The sequence below is a fragment of the Malurus melanocephalus genome, unplaced genomic scaffold, assembly GCF_030028575.1.
Source record: "Malurus melanocephalus ecotype Western Australia unplaced genomic scaffold, MMel_1.1 scaffold_3, whole genome shotgun sequence".
In the NCBI taxonomy this organism is placed as follows: Eukaryota; Metazoa; Chordata; class Aves; order Passeriformes; family Maluridae; genus Malurus; species Malurus melanocephalus.
Genome location: NW_026623235.1, coordinates 8,377,226 through 8,392,817, shown reverse-complemented (window position 1 = coordinate 8,392,817; position 15,592 = coordinate 8,377,226). Strand labels below are relative to the sequence as shown.

At 39.0% G+C, this 15,592-nt stretch overlaps 1 protein-coding gene across 1 annotated transcript in view; it reads left to right on the top strand.

Annotated features, from left to right (window-relative positions):
- Window positions 1-14,451, top strand: part of ADCY8 (adenylate cyclase 8) — a 90,489-nt gene extending 76,038 nt beyond the window's left edge. Inside the window, exons 14-18 of the mRNA XM_057367586.1 lie at window positions 693-851; window positions 4,452-4,598; window positions 10,024-10,116; window positions 12,320-12,434; window positions 13,899-14,451. Of these exons, the coding sequence (XP_057223569.1) occupies window positions 693-851; window positions 4,452-4,598; window positions 10,024-10,116; window positions 12,320-12,434; window positions 13,899-14,386 (1,002 nt within the window). The 3' untranslated portion in view covers window positions 14,387-14,451. The remainder of the gene's footprint in view (window positions 1-692; window positions 852-4,451; window positions 4,599-10,023; window positions 10,117-12,319; window positions 12,435-13,898) is intronic.
- Window positions 14,452-15,592: the final 1,141 nt, after the last annotated feature.

Genomic DNA, 15,592 nt, shown 5'->3' with positions numbered 1-15,592 from the left:
TGAAAATCATTAAATTCAGTCTTTAGCTGAGGGTACTRAGGCTTTGCGTGTACTAAACTGAGATTGTAGACTCTGATCCTAAAATACAGGGACAAAATACTCGAGGGGTTGACCAATAGCATGTTTCCCACTATTTTTACAAATACTAAAGTTGCAAATAACTGCATGTCCCAACAGTATAACTATAYCATTTGGTGCCCCAGATCTGGAAGTCCTCTGGGAGTATGTTGGGCTGTTAAACAGAGTTTTGCTGAAAGATGCTCATCCTTGAGAAGGACATCCTTCCCAAGAGTTTTGAGTTACCCTTGTGCTATTTTCTCATTTTATTTGAAAATACTTATGAAAAGGGGAACATCTTTATTTCATATCATCACCTGCCAATGCCTTATCTCCTGTCTGACTCCATTAACTACCTAATAAAGAGGTGTTTAAAGGGAAAATAATTTYGTGACAGTTTATATCCACTGACCATAGCAGTAATATGACAAACATTATTTTGCCCAAGATTACTCTGAGAGTCTCACTGTATATAAGGCAAAAAAAATAATCTCTTTTACTGGCAAGAAAATCAAATTGTTTCAGAGATCTTCAGCAGCACTGAAGGTGATTATATGGCAGAAGCAGCCTGCTAGGATGGCAGGCTTATCTTGTCAGGTTTTATTTTTGCCTCTTTTTTCTTTCTAAAATTACAGCTTGAATACACAGCAAGGCTGGATTTTCTGTGGCGTGTTCAAGCAAAAGAAGAAATCAATGAAATGAAGGAGCTAAGGGAGCACAATGAAAACATGCTACGGAATATTTTACCCAGTCACGTTGCCCGTCACTTCCTGGAGAAGGATCGGGATAATGAAGTATGTGCCAGGTTTCTGATATTTTTTGTCTAATTAGTAAAAGAAAAGTACATCTGTTGGGAAATTGTTGAAACTTCTTGATAGGATTCCTTGCACAAACACTGCAAAGATTTTGTATCTGATCAACATTGAAAAAAAAATCATGTTTTAAAGTAAAGGTTCTAGGGCCACATCTGGAGTGATGTTCCCATGTTCAGGCTCACCAGTAGGACACACAAGGCCCATGCACAGAGCAAGTCTAGCAGAAATCACCAAGATGACTGGGGGATTGGGGTAGATAATGTGTGAGAAGAGGCTGAGAGACCTGGAATCCTACAACTTTGAGAACAAAAGGCTGAAAGAGGATCTCTTTGTTGTCTTCAGCTACCTGAGCATTTATAAAGAAGACATGATTGGGGCCTGGAGCATCTCTTTTACAAGGAGAGACTGCAGGAACCTGTTTATTCTTGGGGAAAGAAAACTGAGAAGGGATCTTGTTAATGCAAATAAATATCAGGGCAGATACAAAGAGGGTGGTGCCAGGCTCTTTTCAGTGGTGCACAGGGACAGGACAAGGGGCAATGGCCATAAATGAAAACACAAGAAATTCCACCTCAATATGAGGATGAACTTCTTCACATTGAGGGTAGCAGAGCCCTGGAACAGCTGCCCAGGGAGATCATGGAATCTCCCTCTCTGGAGGCATTCCAAAGCCACCTGGAGACATTCCTGTGTAATTTGCTCTAGATTACCCTGTCTTGGCAGGATGGTTGGCTTGGATGACCTCCAGATTGTCCCTCCCAACCCCAGCAATTCTGTGGTTCTGTGGTTTTATGGTTCTGTGGTTCTGTGGTTCTGTGATTCTGTAAATGCAGAGCAGGGTCAGCAGCAGCTGAAAAAGGCTGTGAAAGATTTGATCTGATTGGTCCTGCTTTGAAAGCAAATGTATTAAATTACATTCAGAGGTCTGGTCTAACCTCTGAGTCTATGACAATCCACTATTCATAAAAAGGATATGTGAATTTAACAGAATGTCTGTGCAAGATAGCCCAGTGTTGCAGAGGTATTATTAGAGCCCTGACAGTGACTATGAGAGGAACAGTCTGCAACAGACCTGAGGCTCATAGATATGAGAATATCTTCAGTCACAAGAAAACATTTTTGCCATTTCATATTGCCCCTGAATTGCCTGTTTGTGACAGATAACAAAACATTCATTTCAGAAGCATAGTTTGTGGCTATGTTCCTAAAAATTGTTTGCAGTACACAAAGAAAARCATGATAATAGAGTCTCTGAATATTCCTAAAATGAAGTTTGAAGATAGATAGAGTCCAGAATTTGTTATTGAATTATAATATTATGTGCATAGAAGGATACTGTATGGTGAAATTGGAATTTTCTCATGTAATGTTGGAATTTTCTCTTATAATGGGAAGGAATGTTGCAAGATTCACATTGCCAGCACTGACATATCTATTCATTGTGTAGCAAAAGGGAATTAAGGCTACAATTTTCTGTTGTACATTTTGGAAATAGATGTAGCCAGACGAATTAGATGGCACAATGAGGAATCATTGTGTTCTGATTTCAAGTGTCACCTAGGGAAGAATGACACAGTGAGAAACTACAAGAAAAGGCACTTTAGAAATCACTCCTGAGAAATTTTACACTCTGCGGGTATGAAAGTGCCATAGAAACCCTGCTATGCACATGAGAAAATGTGAGTGTGAAAGCAACCAGGTTAAAATGTTTCATTGCAAATGGAGCAGAGCTCAATACCAGCCAAGTGTGTGTTCTGGCATATCTGTATTATGGATTTTCAGGGAATAAGTTTCCCATCTTACGCTTTCACTCACATACAGTCACATGCATAATAATCTTCAGAAGCAAGCAGATGCCCCATGGATCACTGCTGATGCTTCAATAATTTGCCACTGAATTAAATTCCACCACCCCTGCTTTTTGTAAGGCAATTTCCAGAGTAACTATACTTGGGGATGATTTATGCATGAGCTGGCAGACAGTAAGATCTACCAGATTTCAGTGCAATCAATCCTGCAGTTCATGTCTGGCCATTAAGTTAATTTCTCTGCTCTCATAAAATGAATTCCCAAATGTACTGTAGCCTTTTCACATGGATGTATTATTTCTGTCCTGATGCTTCTTACCAAAAATAGAAAAATGGAGCAACTGAAGGCTTAGTCAGTTTTTTTCTATATTCATGACCCAAGGAAAGAGTATGGTTGAGTGTGTTCATGCTTCTCTTAACACACATTGTCAAATCTTTCACAAGCATCCACAAACTAATGTGTGTAGTACCTTTTGCTATATCCACAAAAGGGAATAAAAATGTTCTTAGAGTATGGTTTCCATGACCCTGAAGATGTTCTTCAGTGAAAAAGGCAGGAAGGGAATCAACGCTGTTTTCCCAACCAAAGCTATGCAGTGATTTTGAAAACTAGAAGAATTTCCCTACTTTTGCTRTAGGATACATTGCTAAAGAGCCTGGATAAGTAGAAGCATTAACATCAGGTAGAAGGATGCTTTTTAAGGAAGAAGTAGGATGAAGAAAGGAGGGCCTGAATTGTTCATGTCAAGTGTATGGCAACCAGCAGTAAATCTTTTTATCATGAAACCAAATTTCTTAGAGCCACTCACAAGAAAAAAAGTTCTTCAGATCGTAATGACATAAGAAAGGTTCATATACTGACATGGAACTATCCACTATTAGGTAAAACTACAGAAGTTGAAGCTAAGAAAAAAAAAGTCAAAGGAAAATGTATGTTATGGGGGGATATTAGCCAAAAGAAAAGTATAACAAGAGTTGTGGTAGAGCTCTGCCCTTGGAATTTTCAAAGTTGAAATTAATTTTGTTCCTAAAAATTACCTTTACTTCAGAGAATTATCCACATTTTCATGCATGGCACAAGTCTCTCCATCAATAAATCTGTCATTCAGTACCAGAGTCAATTATTTGAATAATGTTATGGGAGCTTATTCCAGGGCACACTTTATCCTAATAACCTCCTGTGGCTGATCCCTTATARGCTTCTTTCTGTCCTCCCCAGTAACTCTATTGGCATCCCCACCTCTTTTTCTCCCTCCTTTCAAACCCTAAGAGCAGGAACATCTCCCAGAGCCAGGCAATCAAAGAGTCCTGGGAGAACCAGAGCTCACCAGAGAGTAAGGGTTTTCTGAAAACTTGTGAATAAACAAACTTGCAAAGAGCTGCAGTAGTGTGAAGCACAAATTATCCACCAGAAAATGTGATAACTGGTATTCATGCTTGGCAATGAATCTTTCATTTCTTCAAGTCATTCGCCATATAAACCAAAAGGAAAATTTCTATTTCACTTTTGCTGTTTCACTTCTTGCTCTGAGAAGAAGAAAGACCAGGCTTTCAAAGAAAGGGAAAACCCTGCATATAATCTGCAATAAAAACATTAAGAGTTGTCAGCATCCTCCTGTTGAACCTGGCTAACACTTAATATACTAATGCCAGCATCAAATATTAAGGCATTATTTATGGGAAAAGTAAGAAAACTATTTTAATTGCAGCCAATTACATTTTCTCCCCTATAACTTACCACTTAAATAATTTTTCTTGATTTATCTTTCAGGAATTATACTCTCAGTCCTATGATGCTGTTGGTGTGATGTTTGCTTCTATTCCTGGATTTGCTGATTTTTACTCCCAGACTGAGATGAACAACCAAGGAGTRGAATGTCTGCGCTTGCTGAATGAAATAATTGCAGACTTCGATGAGGTAATACCAGCTACCAGAGAAAACATGATAGTACTTAATATATGAGTTCCCAAATCACAAATATATCATCCTATATTATCAAATTCAGTAATTGTTTTGCTTCCAATAGTTCTCCGATTTTTTTTCTCATATTACAATCGTCTGACTTGCTTTTTTGCCCTTCATCTTGCCAAACATTGGTCTGAATGATCTAATGAGAGAGAGACTGAAAGYAATGCTCAAGTATAAACACACATAAATAAAAACACAAATCTGCTCCAATGTATCTGGAAGTAGAAAACGTTTTCGTTCTGTAGAAGAATTATGAACATACCTGCAGCACTTCTGGAGAACAGATAAAAGAAGTTAAGCTGCTTTTTGCACCTAGGMATTCAGAGGTGAAGGAATTTTTTTTTAGACTGGAAAGGACACAGGAAGGAAAAAGGATTTATTTAGATACAGTCAATTTCTGAAAAGGAGCTGAGAAGGGGACAAGAGAAAAAGGAGAAGAAAAGTCAGATCCCCAATGTAGCTATTGATAGATGGAAGCAAAGAAAACCTGGTAAGTGAAGAGGAAGTCAGGTGAAATTTGCATGCTCTGCTAAGTTTGTAAGAAAAGTTAGACTGGTGGAATCAYGTCCTGCAATGAGTCCAAGAGGAATTAAGAAGCATAGAGAGTAGCAAACAAAGTATAGGCCAATAAAGAGCTTTAAAAAAACTTCAAAACCAGGAAGGATGAAAAAGTACTGCCAAAATTCCCTAGCAGAGAGAATTTCAACCTATAAATTGCAGGCAGTTTTCAGAAGTGTGTAGCCCTCCTGAGCTCCCTCAGTGGTAGAAATCGAACTGGAACCATCTCTACTTATRAATGAGATTGGATCTGTGAACCAGACTGGGCTGGTCTGGATAGAAAAAGGAAGGGGAAAATGAGGTACCATTGCTCTGTGACCTCCATCCTGGACACCTGCATGGGATATGAATGGCTGCTCATAGAGWCTGGACCAAAACTAAGATTACTGACACTGACATTGAGAATTTATCCATATAATTGATGAGATACSAAAACCATGAGTGAGAAATAGAGGAATTCACAGGGAATGCTTTCCTGTGCATTTGAATAGAGAACAAAATTACTCCCTCACAAGAACAACTCTGTCACCTGCCAGGTTCTTACACCGCTTTCCCCATGGGTTTAAATGCCTGCTTCTTACCTCTGAGATCTAGCACAGCTGTCAGCATGCTTCTKGATTAATAGTTTTGTTTTTATTTCCAGATCTGATTAAAATGATTACCACTCAAGCCTAAATTAATTCGTAGCAATAGACTTTGCATTAAGATATTTTGTCATGCACATTCATGTAATCTTCACAACAAAATTCCTTTGCTGCTGTGGCAATTACCGAAGGCAAGGTTTTAATCAAAACCCTAACACAATATTACTTTCAGGCCCCTAACACCTGCTCTGTAATTAATAAAGGACCTAATTAGGGACTGTACTATGTCCCAGACATGTTYAGTTGAAGAATAGATATGTTTTTGGTACAGGTAGCAAATGAAATTACGTGATCCCCTGCTGACTGCTAACCTACTTGCAGCATGATCATGTCATTAGTTTACTCTGAGCGATCTGAAAGGTGATATGCCAGACAGAACAACTGAAAGGAGCAATCTTATCCGTGGAAAAGGAACAAGAAATCATTCCAGGTGCAGTGTTTCAGGGCTAGCAATGTTTCCATGTAACTATTGACTGACACTATACAATGTCACGGTGCCTTTTTTTCACTCTGCTCCTTGCCAAGATTTCCTGCTGYTCCAGCACAGCCCCGGGAGCAAAGCGCAGATGTGCAGTTTGAGAGCAGAACAGCTCTGTTATCCAGGGGAAACTCTGCTTCTCAGCACTAGGTGAACACCTCTGGAGAGATGCCCTAAYACAGAAATCTTAGCACWGGAGAATAAGACRCAGGCAYCTGATGCCATTTGACATATCCGGGSTGATTTGGGACAYCCACATGGGATTGCCAGCTCCCATACTGCACTGTCAGAAAATTCATGCTGTTCTGGAGCAAGGCAGTGGAGATTTTCAAGGGAAGAGTCCTCTAGATCACACTGGACATAGATGTTTAGGCAGCTGCATTGAGTTCTTGAGCTCAAATCAGATTCTACACCTTGAATTTCCTCTTTTCTTYACAGAGATAATAGTATTAGGGATGAGCTGTCCACAGGGCCAAAGTGATGTTTCTGAATGGAAGTTATGGTAAAAATACAAATTGACCTGGTTTGGAAAATCTGATAGGTTCTCAAGAAGGAAATCTGAGTTATTCCTTTCTCTTTTTTTTTTTAGCGGGTTTTCCTTGTTAATGCAAAACAGCAAGGTTACMGACTGGATCTTCTACTTTGCTTTCCACCTAATAGATYTATGTTAGAGAGAMAAAGCCAGTGGAAAAAAAAAWWAAATAGTGAATTTTGGAACAGAACCTGACCACTGTATGGGATAACTGCCCACAGAGGAGTCAGATTCTGASTGGGTCTTTCTTAGGGACCAGGGAGAATGTGGTCCAAAAGTCAATTTTGCAGAATAGGTTGCTGACCATTGTCAAAATACAATCTTCACTCAATTGTTCTTTTTTTCTCATGGTTCACAAATTTTTTACTTCCTAATTATCCAGTCTTCCTGCCAGCTGAGGCAGAATGGAAGGTGTCTGTTTCTGGACTGACAAAATGAAAAAAAAAAAAAAAACCATGAACATTCAAAATCTACTTCTATAATTTCCTACCTTTTATATTTGTAGTTCTAAGACACGTACAGGGCTAAACTCCCATTCTTAGAGACATTATACCAAAAAAACTAAYATTAAAACATTTCTGCTGATATTATGAGTCTTGAAGGAATTTTTTTTTAATGTGATATTCCTTCTAGCCTTTTTAATCTATCATTTATGTACCTTAATGTTACAGTTGGGATTTGTGTTTTAATAAGARCTTTCTTGTTCACAGATTCTTTTATTTTCTTTCATTTTCTTCATCCTGCAGTGATTTACATAGTGTATATCACAACAGATATTAATATCCCATGCTGCCACATGCAGGGGTTCCAACAGAACACTGGATCCTGCTTTCAAATTTCTTTGATTATTTTGCAGTTGTCTGCCATGTCCTGAAATATTATTTTCTGTACTATTTTGTACATGTGATCCCAGGATCTGACCTCCATACAACCTTGACTGTGCATGAATTGCAGCATCCAACCATTAGTTGCTTTTTGGATACAAACCACATTCTAGTGTTTGAAAATGTTCCCTGGACTCTCATGTTAAATTAGTAGCCTATTTAAATTTTTTTAGCAAATAACAGCTGATTTAGGTCTGAGTTGGAATATCTTTCCCCAATACCAAAATCCATCATCCTGTCATACTGTGAAGAAAGTAATTAGTAAATAGACTATTATTTGAAGAACGAAAGACGTTATTGAACAGGCCAGATAAAGCAGGGAAAAAAAAAAGGAAACAAACAGGAGATTTGGAAACAATAATGAATGAGAAAAAAATCCATCACTTGGGATCATTTTTTTCTAAATTGCAATTTTTTCTCAATTGCCAATGGTTTCTTTCTTTCCTAAAAACAGTAATTTTAGATATTTATTATAAATTTTTAATTAGTGTGYTGTTTGCTGTTGCTTCCAGCAACCATCTGGAAATGAAAATACGGACTGTTTACAAGCAAGAGCATTTTCTCCCCTTGCCCACACACAKGGCACTCTCAGACTGCTCACAGAGGCAGAGCTGCAAGAAATGATCTTTTTCTTTGAGACAGCACTTGGAAGAGCCGCCCTTGTGAGAGGGAAAGGTACACAATGGACTGTTGTGGCAGTTTGAAGAAAAGTGAGAAGCAGGTCAAGTCTTTGGACTTCCCTGATTTGGCCAGGGGCCATTAACCATATGGCTTTGTATTCCCTGTGTGCAGGGCTGTGCATTCCCCCCTCAGAGCCAGATGGTGCCATCTCTGCACACCAACAGCTGAGTGTCCAACACCCCAGCACCGTGGCCGACGTGCGCTGGGGCTCCTTCAGGGGATGTTTCATGTCATGCCTTCAGTCTGCTTCTCCCCTGAATGAAATAATCCCTTTAGTGGACAGGAAATTCCAACCCACAAGATGGAAAAAGAATGCACAAGGGTGTAGAAAATATTTCATTATACTTTTGCCTGATCACAGAAAGACTTTTTTCCATTTAAAYCCCAACTAAATTGAACCTTTTGAATTGAAAGTTTGAAATTCTTTTTCTTGGTGAAGTACCTTTTTTATCCCATAACTTCCTAACCTTATTGATCTCTAAATTTATTAGATACCATACAGCTCATCACAAAGTTTCACAGGGTATTTGGCATTAACACCAGCAGCAAATATTTTAAAAACCTTGATGAGGCCATTAATGCCCATATCCCACACTCTGTTGTCACTGATAGAATCCACATYCTGAACTCTGCTTAGGTCTTTCCAGGAATGTAAGGCTCTGGTTTCTGTTTCATGGAAAGTCCTAAGTTAAACCATGAATATCAATTTGGAATAGGGACCAAACTGTCACTCCCACTTCATTCAATGCTTTAGTCACTAGACTAAATTTATTCTTCATTTTCCAGATTCTCAATCTGACAAGTTCTTTATGCCTACTTAACACCCATAGCTATCCCAAATAGATACAGGAATTTGCCACTTCCCAGGTGTTCTTGGAATTTTTTGGTAAAAGGTGAAAACACGTAACAAATGTATTGAAAATTACTCCATGGACACACTGGTGTTCATTCTGACAATAAGCAGATGGAAGCAGGGGATTCAGGACGACTTGATCTCTTATAGAATTTTTTTGGAAACATCTATCTCCACCCATTGACTGTGTAAGATCACAGAATTATAGAATGGTTGGGGTTGAAAGATCATCTCGTTCCAAACCCCCTGCCATGGACAGGGACACCTTCCACTGCACCAGGTTRCWCAGAGCCCCAACCAGACCAGTCTTGAATGCTGGTCTCATCACCTGAATTGTTGTAGCAGCACTTAATTTGCAAACTGAGTTCTTCCCATAGAATTTTAGGAACACATTTAAGTGATCAAGTATTCTATTCACTCATGCATAAACAGAGTTTGCCCTCACTAATACTCCGTGATCATACCTCAGGAAATGCAGGGCTCAGGTGAATTTATGTTAGGCTGGAATGTCCTGTTTTATCCATTGTGACATTKACCAAACAGCACAGTTTAGCTTGGRTACWGTCAGTGAGTAGATGATGTTCCAGAGTTCCAGGCCAGTGTTCCCCAGAAACCAGAATAAACTGTGTGCCATGACTGACTGCAAAATATTGCAAGTGTAAAGATATATTCTCACATCTGTGGAAGCATTTTGCATTAGGAATTGCAGAAGTAACAGTATTTTTCTTTTTACATTTGTATTAGTTACTAGGTGAAGAGAGATTTCAAGATATTGAAAAAATTAAAACAATTGGCAGTACATATATGGCCGTGTCAGGATTATCACCTGAAAAACAGGTAAGAGCACAATTTTCTTTAAGAAACAAAGCTTGTGATTATTCTGACCATTCATATTAGAAAATAWTAGTGTTATCTTTATGACAGTTATTCATAAAACTGGTTTTGGTAAAATAAAATAGACATTTGGGGCTTCTGGCAGACAGCAGTTGCAGGCTTGATAAATTGAAATGCCATCTTGTGCTTGGAACAAGAACCATATGGATTCTTTCCTCAAATTTAGGTTTATAGGAGAAAAAAATAATTTTCAATCACACCAGTGTGAATCGAGATCAATTTGAATCTATCTATATCTTGAGATATACTCTAAGTCACCACAGTAACTCAGACTGGAACATGACTAACAACCTCCAGTAATCAATGAAAGAGAGAGAAAGAGAGAGAGRATCTATTAACTGACAGCGTACCTGTGCAAGTGCAATTCTGCATTTATACTCTTTTTGATACAGCATATCTACAGACAGCACAATAAGTACACATCGAAAAAAAAGCACAGCATCAGTTCCACTGAAAATCAAAAGAAACAAGCTGAGGGGATAAACTGTCACAAAGGACACATGCACAGTCACAGCCATAAACTTCASATAAGGCAGTTGAGAATTTCACCCAAGAATTTTCCTGGAAACAGCATCTCTAAAGGACTTAGATGAGTCTCTTAAACATGTCCAACAAGAAGTTATCTGTTGCTGAAATCTGTTTTTTTGGTAACTGGTGCCTGTCTCCAGGAAGAGCAGCACAAAAGGGTGTGCTGCCCCCAATGGTCACAGGCTGGGAATCCGATTTGCCCACATTGATCACAACTCCTGAAAAGCAGAAGCCAGATTATTGTGAGCTTTATAAACTAGAAAATTCCCATTTTTTGTTTGGAATACATTATAAAACACATGGAGTGTAACTAGCTGAGCAGCTCCCGCCTACAGAGTAACAAGTGATGCTGACAGCTAGAAATCCATAAAACTAGACATGCATGGGATTTTTGATTGTCAAAATGCTTCTGTGGAGAGATGAGCAAAGAAAGATTGAACACCAGGGATGGTTATACAGCTCCTCAGCACTTCCTTTGACTCTTGATGGGGCTAGAATTTCAAAGGGAGAAAAGCTTCAGTGCCTTTCCAAGATTGATTCACTCATCTCTCTTCTTGAACTATAATAGCTTAATGGAATTTTAATGTATGTTTTAAATATACTTGTCTTCATRCATATGTCTATCACCTTGTCAGCACCTAAGAGGTGCAGGCTGCTGAGGGAGGTTGGCATGCTGTGAACAGAACAAGTTAAGGACAAGGACCAAGCATGGTGTGAACAGAACAGTGATGCCAAGGAGCTGCTTATGTTCAGCATTAAATACACAGAATGATGAAAATTGCAAAGGTCTGGACTGCATGACCCAGGGAGGGATTTACAATTCTTGGTACTGTGAACTGGAAATTTGAAGAAAGAATTACCTTGCTTCAGAGCAGATGAGTCATTCAAGTACTGAGCTAAACTCACAGCTGSTCCCTACTTCACTGCCTCCCTTGAGAATCCCTGCCCCATCATTTGTTGGTGTTCTGGGAAAACTAAAATCTACTACTGGTCCTCATCTGTACATCAACTGCTTTGTAGGAATGAAAATGTAASGGAAGGAGCAGGAAGTGACTTGACCACCCTAAGCAAAGGCACTTAATGAGCTACAGAAGAGCTTTTTCTCTCTCCCTTAACCAGTCCCAGATTGCCTGGCTTGCCCTGTTGTTCCTGTCATCATTACATCCCTRAGAGCACTTGAATTGGTGCTTTTCCTGGGTGACAGTTTCAGCAGAGGAAAATTACACATCCTTCACTTCCTTCACTCTACTTCTTGCTTACGTGGGTCATCCGTTGCTCTCACTRGATTGTGACCCTTGTGTCTGAGCAATCTCAATCCTCTCTAATACTTCCTTTCTCAGCCTTAGACATGTTTCAAAGCCTCATTAATTCTCATCATTTCCTGTCAGATTATTGACAGAAAGTTACTTTCTCTGTCACTTTACACTAAGCTATTCTATAACCAGTTATAYAAATGTAACATAATGGGAAGTATAACCATTAATAGCAATGTACCTCTCTTGCATCTAGAATGTTCTTATAGATTCCAAATTCAAATGCTCAGAACTTGGTAGGGATGGGTGGCAACCAGGAAAATGTAAAACTTTGTTAATAAATTGGTGTACAACTTTTTCCTCAGCAATGTGAAGACAAATGGGGGCATTTGTGTGCCCTGGCTGACTTCTCCATAGCTCTGAATGAAAGCATACAGGAGATCAACAAGCACTCGTTCAACAACTTTGAACTCCGTATTGGTAAGCATGGGTCAAAAACCAGAGTTAAAATGGGGGTTTGTCTGCAAGGATCTAACTGCACCAAGTGTAACCCAGCAATGTGGCAAGGACATTTAGGGGAGTCCAAATACTGTATCCTCTGTTTCCAAATTGACTTCATCCCAGGCAAAGTCAGAAATATTAAATATTCCATTTGCAGAACATAGGCCCTGATTTGGGGACTGCAAGAGTTCAAAGTTTCAGTGAATTGCAAATGGGGAGCCTAATTAATTACTGTCTTTAGCAAGTCTGGTACTAAAAACCCATAGATACAGCATGGAAGGTTAACTGGACAGCCTAGATCTAACCCAAAGACTGATACTCACACAGCTAATTAACCCCCCTGTATAAGATTTTTCTTCAGTAAAGTGGAAAAGGTAGTTTCTCCTAAACCCAGTGACTAGTACTTCAGTWATACACAAAAGTTGAATTCCAGCTCTGAAATGCTGTGATGGGTAAGCTATTATTCTGGATGGAATATCCTGTATGGATAGTGGGATGGGGCATGAAAAAAATGGCCTGAGTGTATGGCACAAAGCAGGAGTAAATGTGATGACTTGTCATGTTGACTGGATCACTGGCCAAAACAAAAAATAGAAAAAAACACCTGGAAGAAACATGGCTTTTATAAATAACCCTGCCATAGAAAAGCTGAAGAATATTCATCAGTCACAGCATGAAGGGTCACAGAATCACTGTCTGATCTGCACTTCCTAACAGCTTTGAATGCAAAACTCTTAATTCCCAAGATTTCTCAAAGAACAGGCATCCACACTTAGTAAGAGTGGATCACATGCAAAGATTTCATAGAGTCTGAATGCAAGAGTATTTGATAATCTTTCTTTCACCATTTTTAAAAGTTTGAGGTTTTTTTAAAGAAAAAAAGCTAAAAAACTAAAATCCTTTTCCAAAATGTATCTTACACTCCACTAACTGTATTCCTAAATCGTCACTACAGGGAAAAAAAATAGCTATTGCTTGTCTTTTTATGCAACAATCTTACAAAACACAGTCTTTCAATAACTTCACAGAGTGCTTTAATATTTTCACTTAATGGAACATAAGAATGCAATTTCTTGACTGTATAGCACTAACAAGGTTGCCTTCACCAAGTGTAGTTCCAGAAATGTTTCCTCCTATCTGAGAAGAAGTTTTCAGAGACTTTAGCAATAATATGCAGAATACAAATGACACATAAATATTGTGATTACACTGACTTGGATGTCCCATTACATAAGCCTGTTGAATATAATTTTCAAGTTTTCTAGCTTTTCCAGTTTTTTTTTTGTTTGTTGATTTCTTTATATATGCACCTCTTAAGCACAGAATGTATCTGAACCATCTGGTTCTTAAGTACAAATATGCATTTTAGTCGTTGTGTATGTAACACTTTATCATTTTTTTTTCTTCTTTTTTTTTTTTTTCTTTTTTTTCCCCTCCCATTAGGGATTAGCCACGGCTCTGTTGTAGCGGGAGTTATCGGTGCTAAGAAACCCCAATACGACATTTGGGGCAAAACAGTGAATTTAGCAAGTCGAATGGACAGCACAGGTGTCAGTGACAGAATACAAGTGCCTGAAGAAACGTATCTGATCCTGAARGAACGGGGATTTGCCTTCGACTACCGGGGAGAGATTTATGTCAAAGGTATCAGTGAACAGGAAGGAAAAATCAAAACATATTTTCTTCTAGGAAGAGTTCAACCAAATCCTCTGATCTTACAACCAAGAAAACTGACTGGACAGTATTCATTAGCAGCTGTTGTATTAGGACTTGTACAGTCTCTTAACAGGCAAAAACAGAAACAAATTCTTAATGAGAACAATAACTCTGGAATCATAAAAGGACATTACAACCGGAGGACTTTGCTCACTCCCGGTGGATCTGAGGCATCAGCCCAGGCAGAGGGGGCTGACAAAACTGAATTGCCATAATCAGCATTGTTTGTGGGGTTGTTTTTTGTATTTCTTTTATATATAAAAATAAATATACAAATAAAAAGGGTTTAATTTTTTTTAGAAGAAGTTTGKTTTTTTTTATTTTTTYGGGTTTTTTTTACTGGTGTGATATTTCAATGAGAGACAAATTCCTACACTGAAGCAAAGGGTGMCAGCATCTCACCCCAACCAGCTGTGGTTAACCTCTGAATGTCCAGACACAGTGGCATCCCCCTGCAGAAAGGGGCAAGAATAAATTCCTGTGGGGAGGGATTTAGAACACAAATTGTGTAGGGAGTTAATGATGGCAAAAGGAAGGAGTACTGTCCACATTTTTCAGATGAAAGCAAAACAAAAGGAGGTTGARTAGATTAATCTCACCTTTAATTACCTTCAAGTAGATTTATACAATCTGAGATAATTTCCTGGTCCCCATAAAAACAGGGAAAATCTAGACAATACAGCCAAAATGTTTTAAAGTGTGTCATCTGTCCAGGAGGGAGGATCTGGAAGACAGAAGAGAGGAACCTTTTCCTAAACCAACTGATTGCACTGAGCCCACTTATAAAATAGACTRAGGTGTCCTCCTCACACGTGGGTGACTGCACTGTAGATAAATTGTGTATTGGTGTSCACCCAACCTCGTGCACCCAAGGCAGGAGGTCACGGCTCTCCTGTGGGCACTGTGTCATTTCTGAAAGTCACTTGGCCTCAAACACAGCTTGGTGTCTTGACTGGCACARGACACTCAGGAACAGACAACAGAGTCATGCCTTGATTGGCATGTGTCTACAGCTGAATCAATTGTATAGCCAAGAAACTAATCAGGTTCTCTGGAGCTGCTTTCCAGAGCTTAGAACTTAACCCTGTCACCAGTCTGAATTGTCACCAAAATAAGKGTTTTCTGAAGCCATAAAATGTGTACATGATGAAGAACAGCAGGAGACAAAGCTCACTGCTAAGTTCCCACTCAATTGCCCCGAGAGGAGGAGAAGCCAAGACTGAGAATATCCTGAATTATTTGTGTTCCAGCACACACAGTCCCAGAGAGATGCTACAGGGGCACACCTCAGTGATTTCAGCCCTGCATCAAAAGGAAKTTCACTTTTTGGGGACTGGCTAACCAATTTCACCTTGGAAAGAGTAAATACATAACAAAGGTTCAAATATGTACTGGTGCCATGATTCATACCGGGCTGTGAA